Raw genomic sequence first — 25,242 nt, 5'->3', positions numbered from 1 at the left:
GCTTGCCTTTGAGAAGAATGTTTGCTATTTAATGATGATTTAGTATCTGTCAGCCATCATTACAACCTAGTCCCATAAGCCTCATATTACAGCCACAGATTCAATCCTTACAGGTCCTTTATCAGTCACACAAACATTAGAACAGAGTAGCTATTTTTAAAATGAAGCATTCTTGTCCCTATCCCTATCCAGAAAAATAAAATCATGACCAGTAAAAGTTAACTATAGAAAGATGTACAGTAAAAATAGTGTCAAAAAGCTGATTCTATGACAGAGATAATCTTAAGATTACAACACTTTTAAAAAGTATTTTTCAAACACAAAACAAACTTAAATCTATTAATTTTTCATTGGCGCTCCCTGCATTCCCTGAGAAAGACTTGTGAAATCGTTTGCCACCGAGTTCATTCTGTAGTCCCCTAATTCAGGAGTTTCTGAACCTCACTACTTTCATTCCAACATGTTTTTGAATTTACAAGGGAAATACATTTTTTTGAATCATTTTGTTTCAACTGCTACTTTTCAAAAACGGATTTTTATTTTTTTTTATTTAATTTAATGAAAGATATAAGTGATCATGGGTTGAACATGATTAATAAACCGAAAAAGCAATAGCAGAACAGGTAACTTATTCTCATTTGCACCTAAGTGTGCACAAAATCAAATGATTTTGTTAAATATATGGATAAAATGAACACTCTGTTCCAGTGTACAAAATCACATTCAATACTGCTAAACAAAGTAGTAAAGTAGACATTTTATCTGTGTGATAAAACAAAATGTGCATATCTATTAAGATTTAATCAGCTATCATGTGCAAAATATAGCTTTTTGTCGGTGTAATTGATCCATAATATTTGGGGTGAATGATGTAAGTTAGTTTCCTTCCATATGTGAAAATAAAAATTGAGAAATCTTAAAACCAAATTTTATTTTATTTTTTTTACTTAATAATGGTTTGTTTAATTGTGTTTTTTTTTTTTTTTTTCTTTAAAAATTTCCTCCTATATGGTTATAACAAGCCTAGTGGAAACACTCTACAAAAACAAGACTTAATGTGTGGCACACCGAGATAGCCAGAAGATCAGTAGGTCACATTATTGTAATAGAAGATGAGAAAAATGTACATGCATGCAATCTTTTTTGTTGCCTTTCCTAAAGACTGACTGGCTTGCTGCCGTCCATTGTAATAATAATTCTTTGCATTTATATGGCACTTTTCTCACTACTCAAAGTGCTCAGCAATTCCAGGTTAAGGGCCTTGCTCAAGGGCTCAACAGAGCAGAGTCCCTTTTGGCATTTATGGGTTTCGAACCTGCAACCTTCCGATTGCCAGTGCAGATCCCTAGCCTCAGAGCCACCACTTCACCTGAAGTCTAATGTCTTATGTCATTGTATCAGGTGTATAGAGCATGACATGGATTGAATTTAAACAGCCCGTCAGTAGACAGCTTTCAGTATTTACAGCCAAGGTGGTTTTTAGAATAAAACATTTTTTTTTCATTGTCTAATTAAAAAAAATATATATTTTCACTCCTCTATAAAAGTTTTTTAGAAGTAGCAGACAGAAGTTAGTGAGTATTTTGCTGCAGATTCACCTTCTCTAGCAGGACAAATAATGAGATTCAATGCAGTTCAGCAGCAGCACTGAAATCTCAGTCCATTGTTACATTATTACATTATTGATGATGAAGACAAGATGAGCATATCATTGTTTTACAAACTTGACCCAATTTTCAGTCTATAGTCTATCAAGTCCTAGCCCTGAATGGCTGCATTGGTAGTAGGATTTGACTGTATTCTAATTATAACATTTCCTTATAATTATTATAATTTAAAATTAACTAGTGTGTTGAAAGCATTTATTTACTCATTTTGCTTCTTCTTTTTGTTATAATCCCATTGCATAAGAAAATGTTGAACCTTTTATTTATTTATTTATTTTGAAAATTAAAACAGTATTCTTATGTACAGGTTGAGGATAACAATCTCTCAATCCATCAAATTTTTCTCCTTTCAAGTCTGTGTTACATATATTATCGAAAGAGGTACTTAATAATGATCACACACAAGGTATACATTTTTACTGTTTACAACATAATTATTTGCGCATTCTGTGTAGTAAAACTTATCCTTTTTCTTTTAAATACTTTTTGTATTTTAATAGCTTGTCATTTGAGTATTTATTTATTTTTGTTTTGCTATAACAGTAACGTATGAGTTATTGATGCTCCTGCCTGCGTTGTATGTTTGAGTCTTCTGGCAGCTGCCATGTTGTTTGCTGTTGCTATGTCAGTTACTCGTCATGTGACCAGGGGGTTATGTTGCATGTCCTCAGTCAATCCTTATTTAAAGACTGTGGTACAGTAGGCCATACATCCTAGCCTTTAGCTAATTAAAAAGTCTTCATTTGTGTCCTTCTAAAAACTTGTTTTGGTTAGTGAATTCCATTTAGTTACTTCTGGCTTTATGACCCTTGCTGTACCTTTTTTGATTAAAGAATCTTGCCCGACATTTTGGTTTTGATGTTTGTTAGATTTCCTTTTGGAAATAACCCTTTGCCTGTCCTTCTGAGACTGATTCTTCTCCTTCCCTTGTTCTGTTTCATCTCCTGACCCCTTTCTCCTCATTTTTCTTTTTATTGTGCGTACATAATTTGCTTCAAACTGTGTACAACACATTAACAAGAAAATGAATTAAAATCAAATACATGTGAAAGTAAAATAAACTCCTGTGTACTAAAATCATTATCAAAATTATTATGATTTCAAAGAGAACAGCTTCACTAATATTATATTCAATAATATTATTTTATCAAATCTTGTTAATCCATTTCAAGGATGAAGGAGGCCAGAGCCTTTGCCCCTTTTATTTATAATTAATTGAAGCAAACCATTTGCTTAAAAAATAAGTATGGTAAGGGTTGACATCAAATTAAAGACAATGTTCATCTTTAAGGGTAAGACTGAACACCATTGGCCTGCTCCACAATAAGCAGATGTTTACTCTGTAAAACAGAATTACCTTCTTAGCTGTTGGCTTTAATACCAAATTTGTTTTCACCATTGACTGCAAGTTCACAACGCTCAATCTAAAAAGAAATTATGGTGAACATCACTTAGTAGGATGAGACACCCAACAATCCTAAATTGGAATAAGCAGCACAGAAAATAGATGAATCATTGGGTTACAAGGTAGCTCAAGAAATATTACTTACTTTCTATTGACTAAAGATATTTTAGATTTTTAGTTTGAGTTTTGTTAACCTTACATTACAAGTTGGATTTATTATGGATTATTGGATTTAAATTGTGCCTTCTGAAAATTTGATTAGAAACATATACTTTCTATATTAAATATATATTTCTCATGTTATATACAGTGTGTGCGTGTGTGTGTGCGCCCTGCGGTGGGCTGGCGCCCTGCCCGGGGTTTTGTTTTCTGCCTTGTGCCCTGTGTTGGCTGGGATTGGCTCCAGCAGACCCCCGTGACCCTGTAGTTAGGATATAGCGGGTTGGATAATGGATGGATGGATATTATATACAGCATGAATGGTGTTTATGAAATATTTCACAAAAATAATCTAGCAATACTAAATGTGATGTTATTTTGCTTTCTTTGCAGGAAAGGAAGAATCAGTTGCGACCTTTAAAGGGAATGAGTATTTCTGCTATGATCTATCCCACAATCCTATTCAGAGCAGTACAGATGAGATCACCTTGTCATTTCGTACGCTACAGCGGAATGGCCTCATGCTGCACACTGGCAAGTCTGCTGATTATGTCAACTTATCACTGAAGAGTGGGGCTGTCTGGCTGGTCATCAACCTGGGATCTGGAGCTTTCGAGGCACTAGTGGAGCCCGTCAATGGCAAGTTCAACGACAACAACTGGCATGATGTCAGCGTGACGAGAAACCTGCGCCAGGTAATCTCTCAACTCATCTCTAACAACCTGCTTCTTTCCTTGGTGCTTGGTTCAATAATGTTTGAGGTCCCTTTTGGTTATCATTTTGACCCTAACAAATGCCTATACTGATCTCATAGTGAGCATAATTTTAGGTGATATATTTTACCAGTTGCCTAACTTAAGATGAACATACCCAGCCAACAACATGATTATGAGATAATTATTGGTAGTCCTTGATTTATATTGTCTCTCTATAATGTTTCAAAAGTACACTTTGTGATTTTTATATGCAATAATCACTTACAATAATCATTTTATATGTAGTCTCTTACTCCCACAGACTTTATTAAATACATGCTAAAAGAATTAAATTCATACATAAGGCAATACATATTTCTGTAAACATTATTCTAATTACATAATTTCAACTATTATAATCCTAATATCCATTATTATATACTATAATACATTATTGCTGTTGATTATTCCATGGAGAAGTTGATATTAGCTTTTCACATATTGCATGTTCAATGAATTTTCGTGTTACTACAGTGACAATGCATTTTCATGGTTTTATGAAACAGTGTTAGGGATTGATTCTCACATTCCATAATTTAAAAAAAAAGCTTTCCTCCTGTATACAGTATGTAAATTTAGAATTAAGTGGGCCATAATCCAGTTTCGCATCTTTAGAGAAAGATGTTTGGACTATAAGAAAGTTCACTTTTTATGCACTTAGCCCATATCCTGTGTCCTCGAGATATGAAACATTTGAAATCAAATCCAGTCACAAACAGAGGCACAGTGGAAAAGACTTTCTAATGTTGGACATGTTATATCTCAGTCACAGTAAAAATTGTGGCTGACCCCACTGCCCTTGTCCAAAGGTAATTCTTTAGCTCAATCAAATGACCATTTTGCTGTCATTCCCGCTATGAGATCACTATGGACATTCAATATACTTGCAGTTTGGTGTCTGCAAAGAAATGCAATAGACACATTGGATGTGGTTACTAGCCTGGGGAGTGTGCAAGCACACACATACACAAACACAGGCCTGGGGGAGGATCCAACTCAGACAGAGATAAATAGGGTGCTAGTGTATAACTGTGTATGTGGAAGCCTATATATTCATAAACACTGGAGGTCATTCAGTTCAAACATAGCATTTATTTTCTGCACTCTCTTAGGATGCTGAGATCTGTCTTTTAGGGCCGAAATGTATGTGTGAGGCTCATCTTCACTTTTTAGTTGTGTAGGCTGAGTTCCTATGCTACTGGTGAGTGTGTAAACTGTTATTGTGTGCTGTCACATTATCCACCTCCTAATTTAATCTGAGTGCCGAAAAGGGCCATTAAAATGCCCCTTCTCCAGATGCAGTGAAAGCTGTGCATTTCTGTAAGTTGGATAAAGCTGAGTCCTTGCTGCCTGGATGTGATGCTTTACTGACCTCTGCTGTTCCACTTTTGCTAGCATTCAAAGAAGTGGCAACTGTATTAGTGCTATTCTGAAGCTTGCTGGAAAAATATTTGATTATCAGCTTCTCATTTGCATTAAGAAACAAGAAGGTATAAAAAAGTCACTTTATTAAGTACTAATTAGCTAAACAGCATAAATCATGCTACCAGCTATTATGAATGGGTGCTCAGTGACAGTTCAAATATCTTTCTTTCTTTCATTACTGTATGCTAGGTTGTAAAAATGATTAAACATTATGCTTTAACTACTCCTCTTATTGTACAGAAATAAAAGATTGCTGGCATCTGCCAGGTATTTTTGTACTGATCCTTGCATTTCAGTGGGTTTGTGCAATAAAGATATTCAAAGCCAAAAGTATTCTAAATATTAAAAGAGAGGTATAAAATGTGTGATATGAAAATCAGATGATAGATAGATAGATAGATAGATAGATAGATAGATAGATAGATAGATAGATAGATAGATAGATAGATAGATAGATAGATAGATAGATAGATAGATTACTTTGAAAGTGACAGACAAATAAATAACGTGGTCTTCTCCCATGCTTCTTGCCTTCCTTCTGTTCTATGTAGGCTGGTTGGTTCTGGGACAATATGACTTGTGCTTCCCAGAAAACTTGAAAACTTATGAATAAGTACTATAGAATGCTGTTGGGATAAAAGGTGTAAAGAATGCATGTATATATTTCCCGTGTACATTTCCAGTTTCAAGTACCAGGCATTCTGCACTGACCAAGTAATTCTATCTTATGAGGAAATTTGCCATGAGGTGTATTTATGAATCAATTCACTTTGGCCACTGATACACTATACAGTAAATAGTACAGTACTATGTGCAATGTGTATATACGCAAATGCATTCATATCTTTGGAAGTATGTTTAAAATTTAAAAATAGGGTATAGAGGCTGGACACTGCTTGCTTTAATTGAACTACGTTATGTAAAAAAAATTCTCAAATAAACCAAGGGAAGTAAAAAGACATTGTAATAATGAAACGGGGCCTCCAGCTAAGGCTGAGAGGTAGACAGCTCCATCTTGTGTCTGCTTTAATGAGTGTTCATGGAAAACAAAATCTACATAGGAGGTTATGAATTAAAATTTTTCTACAGCCACAAGTTAATTTAGATTCTTTTAAAGGTAATGAACTCTACATTATTTTAACGAGTAAGAAATTCATCTGCCTTGTACTCTTTCTTTTCTGAAAGCCCTGATTAAATATCCCAAACATTCTTTATTGTAAGTATGAAAATCTGTCTCTCCATACTTTGAAGATGAATAAGACTAGTGATTTATCATTTTGGGTTTTTACCAAATTAGCCAGAGATAATTGCATACTTTGTACAATTAATGGTGTTGTTCTAAAAAATAGATCAGAACAGTTGGTAAAGTCCAGTTTATTGGAGTTACAGTTTCTTCGACTTCAGATGTCTGGAATAAAATGATAATCCAGGCTAATACTTTTGATATGTCCTTTTAATTTGAACATGAAAAGATGCAGCCCTTTAAAACCCTCCTTGCCAGGGACACTCAGGTTGTAAACTCAGCCTGCTTCTCAGCTGTGCACAAGCACACGCTTTTTTTTTTCATTATCATCTAGCTGTTATTATTATCTCATCATCTTGATCCACCTTTCTAATTTTTTGTCTGATCTGCTTAATTCTTGGTTTAAGCGCTTTTACCTTTGGAAATTGTAACACATTTTTCTGTCATGCTTAACCAGCATGAGTCATTGGTAATGCAGAGAATAGAATCGAAATGCAAATGTGCTAAAAGAAAAAAAAAATCAAGTTTGTAAACATAAATCTTTTTCCTTTTAACAATTGGAGGAGCAGTCATTCACTAGTAGCACTAATCAGCTGCAATTAGAATGAAGATAGACCCATGATGAAAAATAACATTATGCAAAATTGCTCATGTTGTGTATTTGTTTTTAGGCTTCCGAGTGAAGGCAACAGAAAATTGCCTCTTAGCTAATGTGTACATTGATCATTGGGCCTTGCTGATCTTGCTGTCTGGATTGTGCATGGTTATGGTTAATGTTGCGTCTCTGGTGTCTGCTGGAATGCTCAGTGTACTATACTAAGTCACGCTGCATCCCTTTTCTCAGCCCTCACATGGGCACATTGGAATTAGGACCTGAGCTGGCCTAGCCATAAAACCCCATAAGTGTCAGTAAATTCTGGTATATTTAAGAGACCATTGTGACTTAGGTGTTTAAATGACAATTACTGTATGCTTTCAATTGAATCACTTTGAAGACCATATTGTAACACAGCCTAAAATAAAGTTTAAGTCCTCAGTAGACCCATGCCCCTTGCTAAATACTCTCGCTGAGTATGAAATAATTAAACACAAGTAGATCAGTGTGGAGCAAGGTATTGTTTTATGTATTACTAGTATTAGTTTAAGCTTATAAGAAAGGTAGGGCAGTTATGCCAAGAAGAAAAGTAATAATAGAAGTAATACATTAGGTTTTTTTAAATTTTCTAATTTGTGTGTTTGTCCATTTGTAAGGTCAGTATGTATTTGTATAACAGAAGTAATACATTAGGTCTTTTTAATTTTCTAATTTGTCGATTTCTCCATTTGAAAGGCCAGTATGTATTTGAACAGGGCTGAACTGGAATTAAAGTTTAGGCCATGAACTCCACACTCACCTTTAAAAAAAAAAAAAAAAACATGCCATATAAAAGATCATTTTCAACATTCAGTAATTTCTTCTTTCTTCTCGCTCTCTTACAGCTTCTTCTGTCTATTTTCTTTCCATTGCCTATCCTTTCAATTCATTAACCTAATATTTTCCTGTATCCAGTAGTGTTTAGGTCAGGAAAAAAAACATTGTGCTGGTGCAGGCCAAATCAGCTAACAGATAGGTCAAGCCATCAGGATTTCATCCAAGACTCCCGAAGGCCAGTCTGACAGACAGGAATGCATTACTATCATATATTTACATCATATAAACTGCTCAAAAAAATTAAAGGAACACTTTGAAAACACATCAGATCTCAATGGGGAAAAATAAATCCTCCTGGATATCTATACTGATATAGACTGGGTAATGTGCTAGGAACGAAAGGATGCCACATCGTTTGATGGAAATGAAAATGATCAACCTACAGAGCCCTGAATTCAAAGACGCCCCAAACATCAGAGTGAAAAAATGATGTGGCAGGCTAGTCCATTTTGCCAAAATTTAATTGCAGCAACTCAAAATTGTACGCAGCACTTTGTATGGCCCCTGTGTTCTTGTATACATGCCTGACAACATCGGTGCATGCTTCTAATGAGATGACAGATGGTGTTGTGGGGGATCTCCTCCCAGATCTGGACCAGGGCATCACTGAGCTCCTGGACAGTCTGTGGTGCAACCTGGTGGCATTGGATGGTCCAAAACATAATGTCCCAGAGGTGTTCTATTGGATTTAGGTCAGGAAAGTGTGGTGGCCAGTCAATGGTATCAATTCCTTCATCCTCCAGGAACTGCCTGCATACTCTCACCACATGAGGCCAGGAATTGTCGTGCACCAGGAGCCACTGTACCAGCATAGGGTCTGACAATGGGTCCAAGGATTTCATCCTGATACCTAATGGCAGCCAAGGTGCCTTTGTCAAGCCTGTAGCGGTCCGTGTGTCCCTCCATGGATATGCCTCCCCAGACAATCATTAACCCACCACCAAACTGCTCATGCTGAATGATGTTACAGGCAGCATAATGTTCTCCATGGCTTCTCCAGACCCTTTCACTTCTGTCACGTGCTCAGGGTGAACCTGCTCTCATCTGTAAAAAGCACAGGGCACCAGTGGTGCATCTGCCAATTCTGGTATTCTATGGCGAATGCCAATCGAGCTGCATGCTGCTGGGCAGTGAGCTCAGGGCCCATTAGAGGACATGGGGCCCTTGGGTCACCCTCATGAAGTCTTTCTGGTTGTTTGGTCAGAGACATTCACACCAGTGGCCTGCTGGAGGTCAATTTGTAGGGCTCTGGCAGTGCTCATCCTGTTCCTCCTTGCCCAAAGCAGCAGATACTGGTCCTGCTGATGGGTTATGGACCTTCTATGGCCCTCTCCAGCTCTCCTAGAGTAACTGCTTGTCTCCTAGAATCTCCTCCATGCCCTTGAGACTGTGCAGGGAGACACAGCAAACCTTCTGGCAATGACACATATTGATGTGCCATCCTGGAGAAGTTGGACTACCTGTGCAACCTCTGTAGGGTCCAGGTATCGCCTCATGCTACCAGTAGTGACACTGACTGTAGCCAAATGCAAAACTAGTGAAGAAACAGTCAGAAAAGATGAGGAGGGAAAAATGTCAGTGGCCTCCACCTGTTAAACCATTCCTGTTTTGGGGGTCATCTCATTGTTGCCCCTCTAGTGCATCTGTTGTTAATTTCATTAACACCACAGCAGCTGAAACTGATTAACAACCCCCTCTGATACTTAACTGACCAGATTAATATCCCATAAGTTTCATTGACTTTATGCTATACTCTGATTAAAAAGTGTTCCTTTAATTCTTTTGAGCAGTATATTTACTTACATTGAAGTTTAAAGTCTTGTGATTGTATGAGTCTCTCATACAAATGCTATTAGTGGGGCACACATTTGCGATGGTGGCTTGTGCTCTCCACATATGTATTAAATAAATAAATAACACATGGATGAACTGCTGATCCTCTCATGATTATTGCCTGACAATAGTCCCATTTTTAGTGTTGTCTGTGAGTTTGGTATCAGAATGCTTCTGGACAGCCAATAACTGACCCATTAGCCAAAGATGTCAAAGAATTCCTATACTCTATATATGTTAAGATCAATAAATAATCAATGCAAATGACCATTATTCATGAAATCTTTATCAAAACATGACAAGCCTGGGTCAATATAGGAACAGATAAACATAGATATTAAATCACTCCGATGCCAAATGACTAATAAATCATTAGAAAGAAGAAATGCTGGCCTGACGTTTGTGCTCTGAGTGCACATGTACTTGATTTGATGAAGTGTTTGACATGAATGTTAATCTTTTGTACTTATCTCTATTCTCAGTGATTTATAAGGTGTCAATTGCTTTAAACCTAATATGATATATAATTATCCATTACCCATATGTTTGTAGGTATCAGAAATATTACAAGGTTCATTCTTCATTTGTGTATTTTGGAAGAAAAATGTGAAGAGATGTACAGTGTGGTAGATGTGCAGAAGCAGCATATTTACATAGTCTCATCCTGTTCCAGAAGTCACCAGGCCCGCTGGCCCCTGACATGATAAGGCTTGTCTGTTGCTTTGCAACAAATACTTAAGCTGTCAAGTGAAAAAAAATCATAAATAGCTGGAACTCTGAAAAGCTAGCTTGGCTGTTACACTTTCTTAATTACCAGCCTTTTTCTCGTTGCCCCCTTAGTCTCCTTGTGCTGAACAGCTGCAATTACTACTCTCCAAAAGAAAGCTAAGCTGAAGAGCAGAAACATTGCCCAATCAATATTCTCCTCTGCTTGCTGCTCCTTCCTCCTGTAATTAGTCACCTAGCAACCATGTTCTTCTTAAGGCTTCTATCCCAGTGAAGAAATAAAGACCAGAAACCTCTGTTAACCCTTCCCTGTGGTTAAGGCCCTACTGGGCAAATGCTACTCACACTTACAGTTCTGGTGTCCTTTGGAAGTCTCCAAGAACAATACTTTCAAATGGTGGGAGCTGTTCCTTGATCATCTTAATATTCATTTTTAGCAGCCTTGTAATACTGAGTCACTTTCTGTTCATAACATGGTAATGTAAACTACTAATTTACATTTGCTTGAGTGAGTGATTTCAATTAAAACAGGGAGGGAGTACACTTAAAGCCTTTTTCTGTCAATTTAACATGTACTTTTTTTTACTGCCAGACAGTAAAAATTACACTCACACAACACAACTCTCCCTAAATTTCTGATATTGTGAGATAAAAGTGACGTGTAAAGTTGTAAATGAGCAAGGACAACTAGAGCACAATATATACTCTCACAATTTTGTGCTCACCTCTGCCCTCAGGAACAGGCATATGTCAGAGCGCATGTAGGCTACTGGCTATGAAATTCATCTCGACACTACAAGGTCACTCAGTGCAACGCAGAACTGGTCACCGTTATCACTTCAACTGTGTCTCATAATCTATTAATTCTAAATTATTAAGATATTTTGACTAAATCATCCATCCATCCATTATCCAACCCACTATATCCTAACTACAGGGTAACGGGGGTCTGCTGGAGCCAATCCCAGCCAACACAGGGAGAAAGGCAGGAAACAAACCCTGGTTAGGGTGCCAGCCTACCGCAGGGCACACACACCAAGCACACACTAGGCACAATTTAGGATCGCCAATGCACCTAACCTGCATGTCTTTGGACTGTGGGAGGAAACCGGAGCACCCGGAGGAAACCCATGAAGACACAGGGAGAACATGCAAACTCTACCCAGGGAGGACCCGGGAAGTGAACCTGAGTCTCCTAACTGCGAGACAGCAGCACTACCCACTGAGGTTAATTTGTAATAAAATTTAAATATTATCACAGTGCTACTTTCTTAAGGAAAATATGGTGACAGAGCTGGTGAGATGCTAGATTGAACAGCTTGGAGGTGAGTAGAGTAGGGTAGAGTTATTGGTGCGTCTGAAAGGATTTGCACTCATAATCTAAAGACCATCTGTCAGGTCAGGTGGCATATTCAAATTGACTTGGTGCAAGTATTGTTAAATGCCCTGCGGAAGATCAACTTACCACCTGAGTTTTGCCCCTCCTATTTTTTATGCATATATATATATATATATAGTATATGACTACATTTATCAGCAATGGCTTTAAGATCAATGGTTTTACAAATCACCATCTATCTAATGCACCATTTTCAACACTAGCTAATCTATTTCAGGATTGCTGGGGCCAAAGTCTATCTTGGTATTGAGAGCAAGGCAGCAGTCAACATCATACAAGGTACCAATACATATCATACTCATGGTTCAGCCTCACACTTACTCTAATAAGGGCAATTTATTGTAACCTGTTTACACAAATCGTTGTAATGCGACTGAAAAAAATGAGGGCTCCAAGGAAACACTGTGCCAACACTGCACACTCGGCACAGACAGTAAACAGGCCAGAAATCAAATAACTGGCTGCTAAAATGTGAAGAAACTACTTCCAAACTTCACCACCCACAAGAAAGCTATAAACAGTTACACAGTGTTTATCATGATTTATCATGCAAACATTAGGTATAAGCTTAATAGGTTACCACCCTGAGATTCTGCTGTTATAGTATGTGAAATGTATAGAAGTCACTCTGCAAAAGGAATTCCTTTATAATTTGTACTCCTAAACTTTTCAGTAGACTGTTAAGCAGTATAAACATTTCATGATAAAACATCAACATTTAATGAAACAGAGCAGGAGGGATGATGTTAATTGAAGAAATACACTGAAGTAACATGCTTGAGTTGTGGCTTTAAGGGCTTGATATAGTACTGTACATCTATAAAGTAAGCCTTATGCTACACAATTCAAATTGGACAACATGTCAAGTTTACTCATTTTATTTGTTGAAGATCTTTGCCTCAAACGGCGTCAGCAGTACAATGAGGAAAAAGGTGACTAATTCCCTCATCACCTTTCAAGTTTCCTTACCAAGTAAGTATTTTGGCACCTTAATTAACGTAAATGACTGTAGTTAGCCTACTGAATGAACATCTACTTAGGTATGCTACTTTCAGTCACAATCTAGGCCCATCTTTTTCTTTGTTTTTTTTTTTTAACAAACAAACATAAGTACTGGCTGAAAAGTCTACCACTCCTCTCCGCCATTTTCACAGTCAAACACACTCACCTCCTTTTGTTTCTTGTAGCCCCTCTTATTATTCACTGTTTGTGTGAACTGTATGCAGTGCACTTCCATTTGAGTGCTACATGACTGTTAAGTCTCGCACGCTCAACAGTAGATTGTTGTACCGTGTTAGCCATAGATTGATACAGGAGAAAGTAGGGTGAAGTGACACCTTTTATTGGCTAACTAAATAGATTACAAATGCAAGCTTTCGAGGCAGCTAAGGCCCCTGCGAACTCTTATGACTTGCAACTTGTTACAATACAATCAAACCAGTTTGACTTTGTCATGTTGAGTCACAGAGTGCTATGTCACCAGGGCTGTCACTCTTCAAAACAGCTGGTCATGGGTGTATGTTGTACTTGTCCACAACTCACTGTGACCACAACTGAAAATTGTTGGAAAAGTCATGCAGTGTGACATTTTTAGTGAATGTTGCATTGCTACCGTATGTAACATAAGCAAAGGCTTTGTTAAGCTTGCAGTTTATGTAGCCCCTAATCTAAAGTGTTGTCACTGGTCTAAAAAAGCTCTTATTAAGGCCAAACAAGTCTTATTAAAGCCATCCTCTCCTTGTGATGATGTTTGTTAAGGCCTTGTTACATACTAGTTTAGACAGCCCCATTTTCTAAAGTGTTGCCGACAGTGCAGTAGACCTGGATCAAAAAGAAAAAAGCTTTTCTTCCTAAACAGATTACTCCATGTTAGTGTTAATATCTGAGCAGCTTCTTGGTGAGCGTACCTGTCTTTTCTCTTCCCCACTGTGTGTGTGTGTGTGTGTGTGTGTGCTTCAATGCGGATACAAGTTGGTGAGGTCAAGGTTTAACTGCATTTGCATTCTGCCAGCCGTTGCTCCAGCTGTGAATATAACAGGAATTTACAGTATGCTGAAGTGGTTTTTAACACCTTGTAAGGATGCTTTGCTTGAAATGAAATATAATATCATAATAATAAAACTGTGAAGATACACTTCTTTTTCACATTTACTGGGCATGTGTAGCACCAAGTGTAAGTTTAGGAAGCTAGCTTGTTCTCATTGACAGCAGTCAAAATTAGACTGTCTTTGGGAATCTAAACTTTTCCATGTGAAGTATCACGTTTTTCAGATTTTTTTCTTGTCAGTTCTGTTTATTTTCATATGGTCCTTCCGCCTGCCAAGGGATGGTTCCCGTCTTATACCAAATGCTGCTGGGATATATTGTGACATCTGACCATTTTCTCAGACCTGCTTATTAAAATAGTCAGTTGTGGGAAGCAAGTGTTTGTCCTAACAGCATGTGGCACAAAGCAGGAATCAAATCCACAAAGAGTCTTAGTCCATCATACCTGCCAATAAAAAGTAACCCCCACATCCTCTGCACATCATCCATCTGAACTGTCTCAATTAGTTCACAGGTCACTAATATCCAAAATCAAAATCAATGCTCACAAACGAAACGTACGAAATTCTAAAATGAGCACAAAGCCAGCAAAACATTGAGACTTATTTTTGTCAGACAAATGTTTAGTCGCAGTGTGAATTACAACAGATGCTTTAGGTATGTTGAAAACTCTGATGTCAAACTCTGATGTCACAAATCACAAATCGCTTCACTTTTTACTGCAGTGTAAAGTAGTTTCCTATTGTGTCATGATCAGGCTTTTATTTTTTTAGTTTTTACTAGCTGACCTTTAAAACTATTTGATTATAGCTTTTTTGGGTTCTAAAGGGCAGGGAATCCAATGGCTATATTTATTTTGTGTTCACATGTGTTTTTAATGTTGCTAAAAATGATTCATGCTCTCCTGCGCTGCCATTTTTGGGATATTTTTGTTGATCATTGCTATACAATTGCTAAGTGAGATGACTGGGAGTGTGTAACACGTGACGTCATGACCATAAATGTTTAAAAGTCATTTTGTGGTTTTCATTATTGAGTAAAAAAAACTTACAATCATTTCTTGTCATTGGTTTTAAAATGATGTTCTACCTCTAGTGGTTTTTTTTTTGCTCTGGTTATGTGTATTCTTTTTTGGCTTACAACCTTTGAGCATGATTCTAGCTACACATTGTGAACTTTGTTTCTTTAAAACACTGTCTTTCCGGTTACAATCCCTGCTTTAATTCAGGCCATTCTGTGCCAATCTCTTTCAAAACTGTCGTTGTACTATGGAGGCAGTACATGATGCAATTCAATAACTTCCATTTTACTTGTTTTGCTGTCCTGCTATTGCTGACAGCAGTTCTAGAATAATGTACATACAAAATGGAGGACAGGTGTAGCATCTCCTTTATATGTGTATATTATAATGTATGTTTTATAAATGTAGAGAAAAGCCAAGCAAAATGACACCTTTTATTGGCTAACTAAAATGATTACAATATACAAGCTTTCGAGTTACATCTTGCCTAAAGAAGGGGCCTGAGTTGCCTCGAAAGCTTACATATTGTAATCTATTTAGATAGCCAATAAAAGGTGTCATTTTGCTTGGCTTTTCTCTATGTGTATACTTCAAATCCCTAAGAATAAAATTAGGAGCTTACGCTAGAAACTTGTGGGTGTTTGGTTTTGACTTGAAATGGAAAAATTGAGCAAGAGACAAGATGCACATGAAAGATAGGTGGGTAATGATTTGCATTGGGGAGAGGTTGCTGAAGGGAAAAAGGACCAGAGAGTTTTCATACATGAGGCAGTAATTTTAAAAGTACTTGTGCAGCTGAATTTTACTAATGAATTATAACTGGACATGCTCCAACACATTTGCTCATTATTGGAAAAGACCCGGCACAGCCTCTCCATCATTTCAGGTCATGCTGAAGCTTTTCAGTGAACTGCCAGCACTTTTCATTTATCTATTCGTATACATGAATATTCATGTAAATTAAGTAAAGCCAAACTCATATAAATGACATCTCCTCTACTGGAAAAAAGCCCACACATTTTTGTCAAGCTGCACAATACCTGCAAGGTCTGACTGTGCCATTCCCGTTCCAAATCCTCCCTCCCTTCTTCATGCTGTACCGCTGAACAATGTCATTAACATGCTGACACAGCGTATTGGTGTGGAACTAGAGTTCAAGCACACACCCACTCAGACATAGGGTGCTAAGCTATCATGCACACGGCTCGTGTTAGGTTACATTCAATTAAAAAACTCGGCACATCCTGCTCGGATCATAATGATATACCAACAACATGTTATAGTGCATCCAGGGTAATTACACTGTGAAAAATAACAAAAAGAGCTGTCTGCTACGGTAATATTAGTTCACACATCTTTAAAGCAGCACACCTCTCATCCGTTTGTCAAGTGATTTATTCCTGTAATTGCAGTGACATTTATATTTTTACCAAGTAGTACTTTGTCACTTTAGATTTCTAAAATCCCAGGTGCAGTGGCTGAGATGTTACAATAAAGCCTAACTAAATGGTAAATATTTATACGATTTTATTTTTCTCCTAGTGTCTTCTGTAGGTGAGAGACAAAAGGATGCCCCCCCCCCATTCCATTCTGTAAATGTTTTTCTTGTTTAGTACTTACAAGTGCCGTCACATCATGCATTTCAAAATTCAGCTAGAACAACAAAGAACAGAATATTTCATTTCTGCCTCATTAGTTCTGGGTTTAAATTTGTAAACTACTGTAAGCGTATGTGTCTGAATGTATACATGTGCAAACCGTTCATCAAGTTGCTTCACTTCTTCTGTATTTATCCCACCCCTTGGCCGATTTAGGTTATTTTGCTATTTTCACAGCACGCATATAGCAATTTAAAATATTGATTAAGTCAATATGCCCTAGTTTTAAATATTATCTATGCTTAAATGTTTTAGGTATTGATCAACTCCCAGGGCAGCACAGAAAGAAGAAAAATATAGTAATACAGTGAAAAAAATGATCAGATGAAGTGAGCTCTTGAAAGCCTTGAGGTAGCTATGTTTGTTAAGTGTAACTTTATCAATTTTTGTAATACCTGTTACAAACTCTGTAAAATACAGCAGCAAAATTCCTCACTTTAAACAAATGCATTCAATGGAAAATCCTATACTGTTTTTACATTATATTATATATGCAATTATACATCTATTATATATACAAATAGTATAACAAAGCAAGATGGAGAAGACAGGATGATACGGAAGAAGATGATCCACTGTGGCAACCCCTAACGGGAGCAGCCAAAAGAAAAAGAAGAAGATGTGGCCCAATGCCAGAGTGGGTAATTGATCCATCAACTAGGATCATTGGTTGGGTCCTGTAGTTTTCCTCCTACATCCTCGAAGATGTGGTGATTACATGAGAAACAATTCCCAACTGGTCCCTGTGAGTGGATTAGCACCCTGTCCAGGGCTGTTTGCACCCAGTGTGATCCGGATGAGCTCCAGCTCCTCAATATCCTTGAACTGAATACACTGGATCTAATGGTGAGATGACTTTATGTAGACTATATACTGCATATAAGCCAGTGCCTTCCTACAATGTCTAAGCAGCAGAGTACTGCTTGTCTAATTAGAGTCAACATTTTTTTAGTTGTGCTGGACTTCTGTCCTTGTTTGTCGAGAAAAGAAAATGAGGCAACAGTTGTAAGCAAGATAATTACCTGCATGCTGCCTGTCTTATGATAGGTTGTAATTATCTTTAAAATGCACTGTAGGTGTTGCTACTGTATGTGTATATGTATATATATACAGTATATATATAAATGTATATAATTATATATACTGTATACATAAATTCATCAATTAAATTAAAGAATTACCTTAAAAATATACTTTATATTACACTGATTCTTGCAAATTTAGAAATGGTGTTTAGACATTGCAGGAAGACAAGACATGCCATCTCACCCTCAAATTGAGTGTATCCAGTTCAAGGATATAAAGGGGCTGGAACTTATCCTGGTTGCACTGGAAACAGCCCTGAGCAGGGTGCTAATCCATCACTGGCTCCCTCACAGGGGACAACTGAAAATTGTAAAATCTTAAAAAGCAAGAAAAAGAATAATAAATACCCCACACACAAATTCTTGCTACATTCTCCTAAAAATTTTGCAAACCCATTTTGTAATTTCTGGGTTGACAGAAAAAAAGCTAGAAAATGGGAAATAACAGCTTTTTTAATAAAGGTAGTAGTCGAGCTAAAATCAAAAGTTGATGGAGATGAACATCTGCGGTTAAGGTGGTCTAAAGGTCTGGAGTTGAGGATCACTTAGTTAAGCTTTTTGTTACTAATTAGCACACACATGAATGTAACACCGAAGCAGAGGCTATGCTTTAACATTCAGCGTCATTTGCTCCTGTACCTGTACTACTCATCACTGATTGTCAGTATTTGGATACAAGCTAGGCGTGAAATAAGGTGAATTGAAATAAACTGGTAAAAGAAAGTTAGGTGTTCAAAAATATGGCAAAGACAAAAACACACTTATGAATTTCTTCTAAATGCAAATATCACATTAGAGCACTTATCCGAATGCAAAGTAAGAAGAGAAAAACAGGTAAGGGAGAAAGAAAGAGCTATTTACAATGAGCTGAGACATTTAACTTAGAAAAAAATCTTAAATGCTTTTTATATAAAATTTTCCAGCACATGCCTGTCTTCAAATTTGTGTGGCTCGCTCACTACAAACTCTCAACAATTCTTTTGGTTTTGATGGTAATTATGTGACTTCTCTTACACTGTGTCTATTCCTGTCCAGAGAAAGGCTGAGACAATATCTACTGTATAAATACGGAAATATAACATTTTCACTATGTTAACATTAAATAGCATCCCAAGTTTATCATATCCTCACAGTAATTTGGAAAAAAAACAAACAGAATGTCAAGCAGTTCTTCAGCATCCAAACATAACTCACCCCTGACCTCACCTTGAATTTTAAAGGTTTTTTTTTTCCTATGTTAAAAATTATCACTACCAGCTGTGTGTTTTCCGTGGTTGACTGCATTCTGTGTAAATGTAACAGAAACGTGATAATAGCACTCATTTTTCCATCTCTCAGAGAGAGAGAGAGAGAGAGAGAGAGAGGTGGGAAACACTACTCATCAGTACAGCGAAGATTTAAGTATAGTAAACACTGATAGGTGGCGGTGAGGAGAATGAAAAAAATAAAGAAACCATCACTGCCGAGAAGAGAAAATCCAGTCTCTGAGCATAAAGCAAACCTTGCCAACGAGGACACATTGAAAGATGCTTCCCTGATAAATGAAGACAGATGTGCTCTTTTTTTCTGGCATGTAATACAAATTCCTGTAAATGTGAGCTTTATGGCTGCACTACACAGACACTCTGAACAGCCTATACGTCTGCCACCGACCTTGAGAGGTCAGAGTAGAAAATGCATTTTTCTACTCTGACCAAGGGGCTGAAGGATTTCTTTGTGTCTCATATCTAGCAGCAGTCTGAAATTATAAATCAAGTCATTCTTTATTGGCTAGAAGGGTGATGTTGTAGGAGTGCAGAACAATAGATTTATTCAGAAAGACTTTCTGTAATGGTACGGGGAACCCAGTTCTACAAAAAATATGCATCGGGTTCAAAGGAAATCCTCTTTGTCACAAAAACGAGGCTTGATTGACAAATACTGATGCATTTTCAATCTGTGAATTCAAAACTTTACTTTTTCTTTTGTTCATTCTGGAGTATACTGTACTTACTTCATGTGAATTTCCTCTTGGGATTAATAAAGTATCTATCTATCTATCTATCTATCTATCTATCTATCTATCTATCTATCTATCTTACCAAACAATGAAAGCTGACCATAACTGAACTTAATGTGTATTTTCATCTATTAAATCAATCCGTTTCAATATAAGACATGGCCACACCAGTATACACATTCTGCAGTGGTTCCAGGGCCTATTGGTGCAGAGAATAAGAGGAGCTCATCTTGGATGAGCCTTCAGTATAAAAAACATATGTAGGGAGAATATGCCACCTTTAGACTCATTCAAACGTACAGTACCACCCTTTGTTTGAAAGAAAGGACTACAATGAAAAGTGAAATTGAAACTGATCTTACTGAGAGTCCTCTCTGACATGTGGCAATAGCACAGCTAATTCTGTCTGCCTTCTGTATTGGAGATGGGTAATATTAAAGATTTATGACATTCTGCAGCAAAAGGTCACAGTCAAACTGGCATTTTTATTGAACCATTTGACTCTACCTTTCATTATGTCTGCAGATAATAATCAATAATATTGTTACTAAAGTTTGTGTTTATTGTGCACAATGCTGTCTCCATTGTCCATTACTGTATATCTTTGGTTTCACTCACACCTCTCACTAGGGTCTTTCTGCCCTGTAAAGTTGTGCATCAAATGTAAACCCACACTCTTTGTGCTGCAGCTATATTTTGATGTCTTATGGGCCCTATAAAAACAGACAGCAATACATTTTCTTACCTAGTCTGTTATTCTAATCCATTTACTTTCACTCTGATGTGAAAAAGAGTACTTTTTATAAGCACAATAATCATTTCCAATGACAGGGAGGCAGGTTACTTTGAGCTCATTTAATTAATGGGTTCAATAAGCAGAGCTGGTGCAAGTAAGCTTCTGGAACTTATTCTGCCCAATATGCGGTGTTGTAATGAAGAAATACAGTAGAGCTGAGCCCCCCAGGTCCCCAGTTCACCTGCCACAACTAAGCTATTATGCCATTCTGTAGTCTAAAAGTGAGATCATGGAGTTTATTAATATCTGCTGTACAGTGCTCATAGAGGTGCTGGTCGTTAAAATTTCTATAATATATAAAAAGACAAGCAAGACACATAGGAAAGCATCTGCGTAATTTTTTTTTCCTTCACCTTCAGTACAATGTTTATTTCCTAATGTAAAGTATAATAGAAAATGTATTTAATTTAATTAAGCCAATGCTTAATCTTTCCAGGAAACACACTTTGGACATTGAATTAATAATTGTGAAATCTGAAAGCAGTTTATGATTTTTTATAACAGTACATAAGAACCTCCTGGGCAGACTAATCACGTATGCATTTCTACAGGGTGGTCCAGATTTAATTATGCAGATCCAGATCGTCTGGATGACTTTGATTTATGCGGGGACGATTCCAGTTTGGCGTGAAGACGATTCTTCATGTCGTCAGTTCGCACACTTCTCGATGGTCCGGGATTTTTCGGGTGGATTTCTATATAACAACAACAACAACAACATTTATTTATATAGCACATTTTTATACAAAAAGTAGCTCAAAGTGCTTTACATAATGAAGAATAGAAAAATAAAAGACACAGTAATAAAATAAAATAAGTCAACATTAATTAACATAGAATAAGAGTAAGGTCCAATGGCCAGGGTGGACAGAAAAACAAAAAAACTCCAGACGGCTGGAGAAAAAAAATAAAATCTGTAGGGATTCCAGACCATTAGACTGCCCAGTCCCCTCTGGGCATTCTACCTAACATAAATCAAACAGTCCTCTTTGGATTTAGGGTTCTCACGGAAGGACTTGATGATGATGGTCACGTAGACTTCTGCCTTTTAATCCATCCATAATTGTTGGAACATCATGATGCTTTGAGGAAAAAGAAACAGAAGAGAGTAGGGGTAATATAATATATATATATATATATATATATATATATATATATATATATATATTAATATATAATATATAATAAACTTAATAAGTTATAGCGTACTGTGGTGGGTTGGCGCCCTGCCAAGGGTTTGTTTCTTGCCTTGCGCCCTCTGTTGGCTGGGATTTTCTCCAGCAGACCCCAGTGACCATGTAGTTAGGATATAGCTGGTTGGATAATGGATGGATGGAGTTATAGCGTAATGAAAATTGCATAATTAAATCTGGACCACCCTATAGAGTCTGTTGGCTCCCCTAATACCAACAGTACATAGAATTTAGATGTGAATGGCTGTATTTTGTGAATAACCTTGTGTCAATCTTACCACCTCAAATTATTTCCCAAATCTATTACTTACAATATGTATCAGTTAAGCAGAATAAATATCTTAATTCTGCATGACACCATGAACTATGTCACAGATTAAAAATACACATGTTCCTAAAAAAACTCCTATTCAAGTAGTTATTCTTTGTTGGTTTGTGGTACTAGGGTGTTGTACTATGTTAGCCATTATGAATGTAGTGAGAAGTCAAGCAAAATGACACATTTTATTGGCTAACTAAAAAGATTATAATATGCAAGATTTTGAGGCAACTCAGGCCCCTTCTTCAGTAAAGCCTGCATATTGTAATCTTTTTTTAGTTAGCCAATAAAAGGTGCCACTTTGCTTGACTTCTCACTGCTTTGTTAGTTCTAATTCATACATTGATTGTACTGAGCAAAATAAAATAATTTAAGTGACGTCCAAGACTTAGCCTCCTGTAAGGTATTTCTTTATCCCCTTTTATAAATAGGGGGCTCCATGGCTAGCAGCACAGAATATGGGCCCTGTTAAAGTTTCAGTAGAGTTAGCACATTCTCTCCATGTCTATGTAGGTTTTTGTATAGGTACTTTGGCTTCTGATTAATGGCTGATGCTAAATTGGCTAGATGTAAATGATTGTGGATGTTTATGTGAATATGACCTGACATAGACTGGCATCCCATCCAGCACTGGCTCTTCCCTTACTCTACCAGGATACCAATAACTGTGAATTGGATTAAATGGGTTCTTTCTGAAGTCTGGAAAAAATGTCGCCCACTTGGGAAGGCATCCTAAAAAATATTATATAAGGTGGCACAAATTTTGTTTGTGATTGTCATAAATTAACTTCCTGATATTTAATGATTCTGTTGCTTACTGAAGGAATTTGCTATTTTGTTATCAGTTTCTGAACTATGAATAATGACAGAAACAGCATCCTTGGGCAGTGCAAAGCTATCACATTGATGATCATGTAATAATATGACTATTAGATAAAAAAATTATCATATTTTCACCTGTGGAGATAGTTACACACAAATGAAGCTGAAATTCAGGTTAGTCAACAACCCCTGTATGTGTATGTGTGTGAGAGCACCTTCCTTTAAGTGTTGATATGTTAAACATATTGGTAATTAAATTTAATCTTTTGTATTTAAGTAAATATATTTGACTAACTGCTTTTGTCTTTTGTTATTATTGCTACGAAATAACACTATTTTTTTTCTTAATAGCTATGCTTACATGGTATAAGATTAACCCACTTTGAAAACAGATAGCCATTTTTTTCGCATGCTGCTCCAAGAAGTTGCTGGCACTTTCATCAAGAATAAAAGTAATACCTAATAATAACTATCTGCTTTAACACCAAACAGTATTACTGTAATATTGTTTTTCCTCGTCTTCTACTTTATAAAATTGTCTTTTCATTTCATTTTATTTCAGAAGTTCCCTTTGGTTTACTGCTATTTTGTATTTTTAAATACCTTTCTGTTAAATTGACTAAGACATCTGATTTCAAAGATGTTAAACAGCTTAAAAGTGGGAATTAAAAATAGAATACATTGTACAGATTTTCTATACTTTCATTAATGAACTGATTATCATGTCTTATAGTGTCTATTGTTGAATTCCAGTGTGTTATTTAATGTTTTTTTAGCAGGAGGATTGGGGGTGTTGGAAATAACCATGACCTGAAATCAATTCCCTTTTGATTTTTGCCTTTTAATATGTTTTTTTCCCCACAAGTAAAATACCAATTATTATAGCACTATCCTTCAGTGATCAGTTTCTGTAGTATCTGATAAGATAAAGTTAAATAATGGATTTTCATTTTAAAATCTTTAACTGAAGGTGTTGCTAAAGAATATGCCTATTTAAAAGAATCATATTGAAAATCAAAAGAATGGCCAAAGGTCTAAGGATAGACTCAGAATAATTTTAGATCAAGCAATGCTTTGAAAATTAGCAACTTCAAAAAATAAAAAGTAGACTAGGAGTTTGGGACGTAATTAAGCCATTCATACTCTATGTCAAAACTGACATGTGATGTTGTGAATGGGTTGAAAGGGGGATACCTATCAAGTTACCAAAGAATTACAGCACTGAAAAGCATTTTTTGCAAACATAAAAAGTACCATATGTTACAACATAGCTAGAAGAGTACAGTTTTACTTGTATACAGATGTTAACTTGCAAACCTGCTTAGTCCAATTCAGGGTCCCAACACCACTAGGAAAAAGGCACTAAACAACATAGGAAAGCACTTCAGTCAGTCATAGAGGGACAAACATGTACAAATTCGCACTGAAACCAAAATGTAACCGTTAATTACCTAACCTGTACATGGAGAAATGTAGACACACTGACAATGACTGAGTGCAGGATTGGAGCCCAGGACACATAATCCTTGATTTAGCAGTACTGTCCACTGCCCCACTATGGTGTCCATGAACACTCTTTTATAGCGTAGTTATATTTGAAAGGTCATAGGCAAATCAATCCTGAGATGCTCCATTACATTAAATGTAAATACAGCGTTGGAATATATCAAAGCAGATTATATACTAAGAGTAGTTCTTGCCTATAGCATCCTTCCTGTCATTAAGAAGTAACTTAGTGTAAACAGTCATTTCTAGCTTTTCCATTTAGTACTGTGCATCCTCAGTACAATATTTCTGGAACAAATATTGGTTATAGCGCACAGATGGATGACTTCTGAAATGATATTAAAGGGCAAAGATAAATCAGATTGGGTTCACCAATACAGATAACCAGCAAGCATGCATTGCATACCCAAGAGAGATATACACTATTATGGAAAATTTCATATTAAGTTAACAGCTTGAAATATTTTTGCATTGATGAAGACAGAGAGATTCACTATTATTAAGTATGATGTCATGTTCAGTTCTTCTACATGCATATGCTTAAAATAACTTAAAAATCATTTCAAAAGAGCATATATGCCATGCACCTGGAAAGTATTCACAGCACATCACTTTTTCCACATTTTGTTATGTTACAGCCTTATTCCAAAATGGATTAAATTCATTTTTTTCCACAGAATTCTACACACAACACCCCATAATAACAACATGAAA

The 25,242-nt window shown here is 36.5% G+C and overlaps 1 protein-coding gene across 8 annotated transcripts in view; it reads left to right on the top strand.

Moving 5' to 3' along the window:
• The window catches only part of LOC120539266 (neurexin-2-like), a 2,018,463-nt gene that overhangs the window by 972,547 nt on the left and 1,020,674 nt on the right, over nt 1–25,242 (top strand). For all 8 annotated transcript variants that reach the window (XM_039769182.1, XM_039769181.1, XM_039769180.1 and 5 more), the window contains exon 6: nt 3,625–3,926. In XM_039769182.1, coding sequence (XP_039625116.1) covers nt 3,625–3,926 — 302 coding nt within the window. The remainder of the gene's footprint in view (nt 1–3,624; nt 3,927–25,242) is intronic.

The sequence above is a fragment of the Polypterus senegalus genome, chromosome 11 (genome assembly GCF_016835505.1).
Source record: "Polypterus senegalus isolate Bchr_013 chromosome 11, ASM1683550v1, whole genome shotgun sequence".
NCBI lineage: Eukaryota > Metazoa > Chordata > Cladistia > Polypteriformes > Polypteridae > Polypterus > Polypterus senegalus.
Note: the sequence above shows the minus strand (reverse complement) of the source record. Positions and strands in the feature narration are given on the sequence as shown.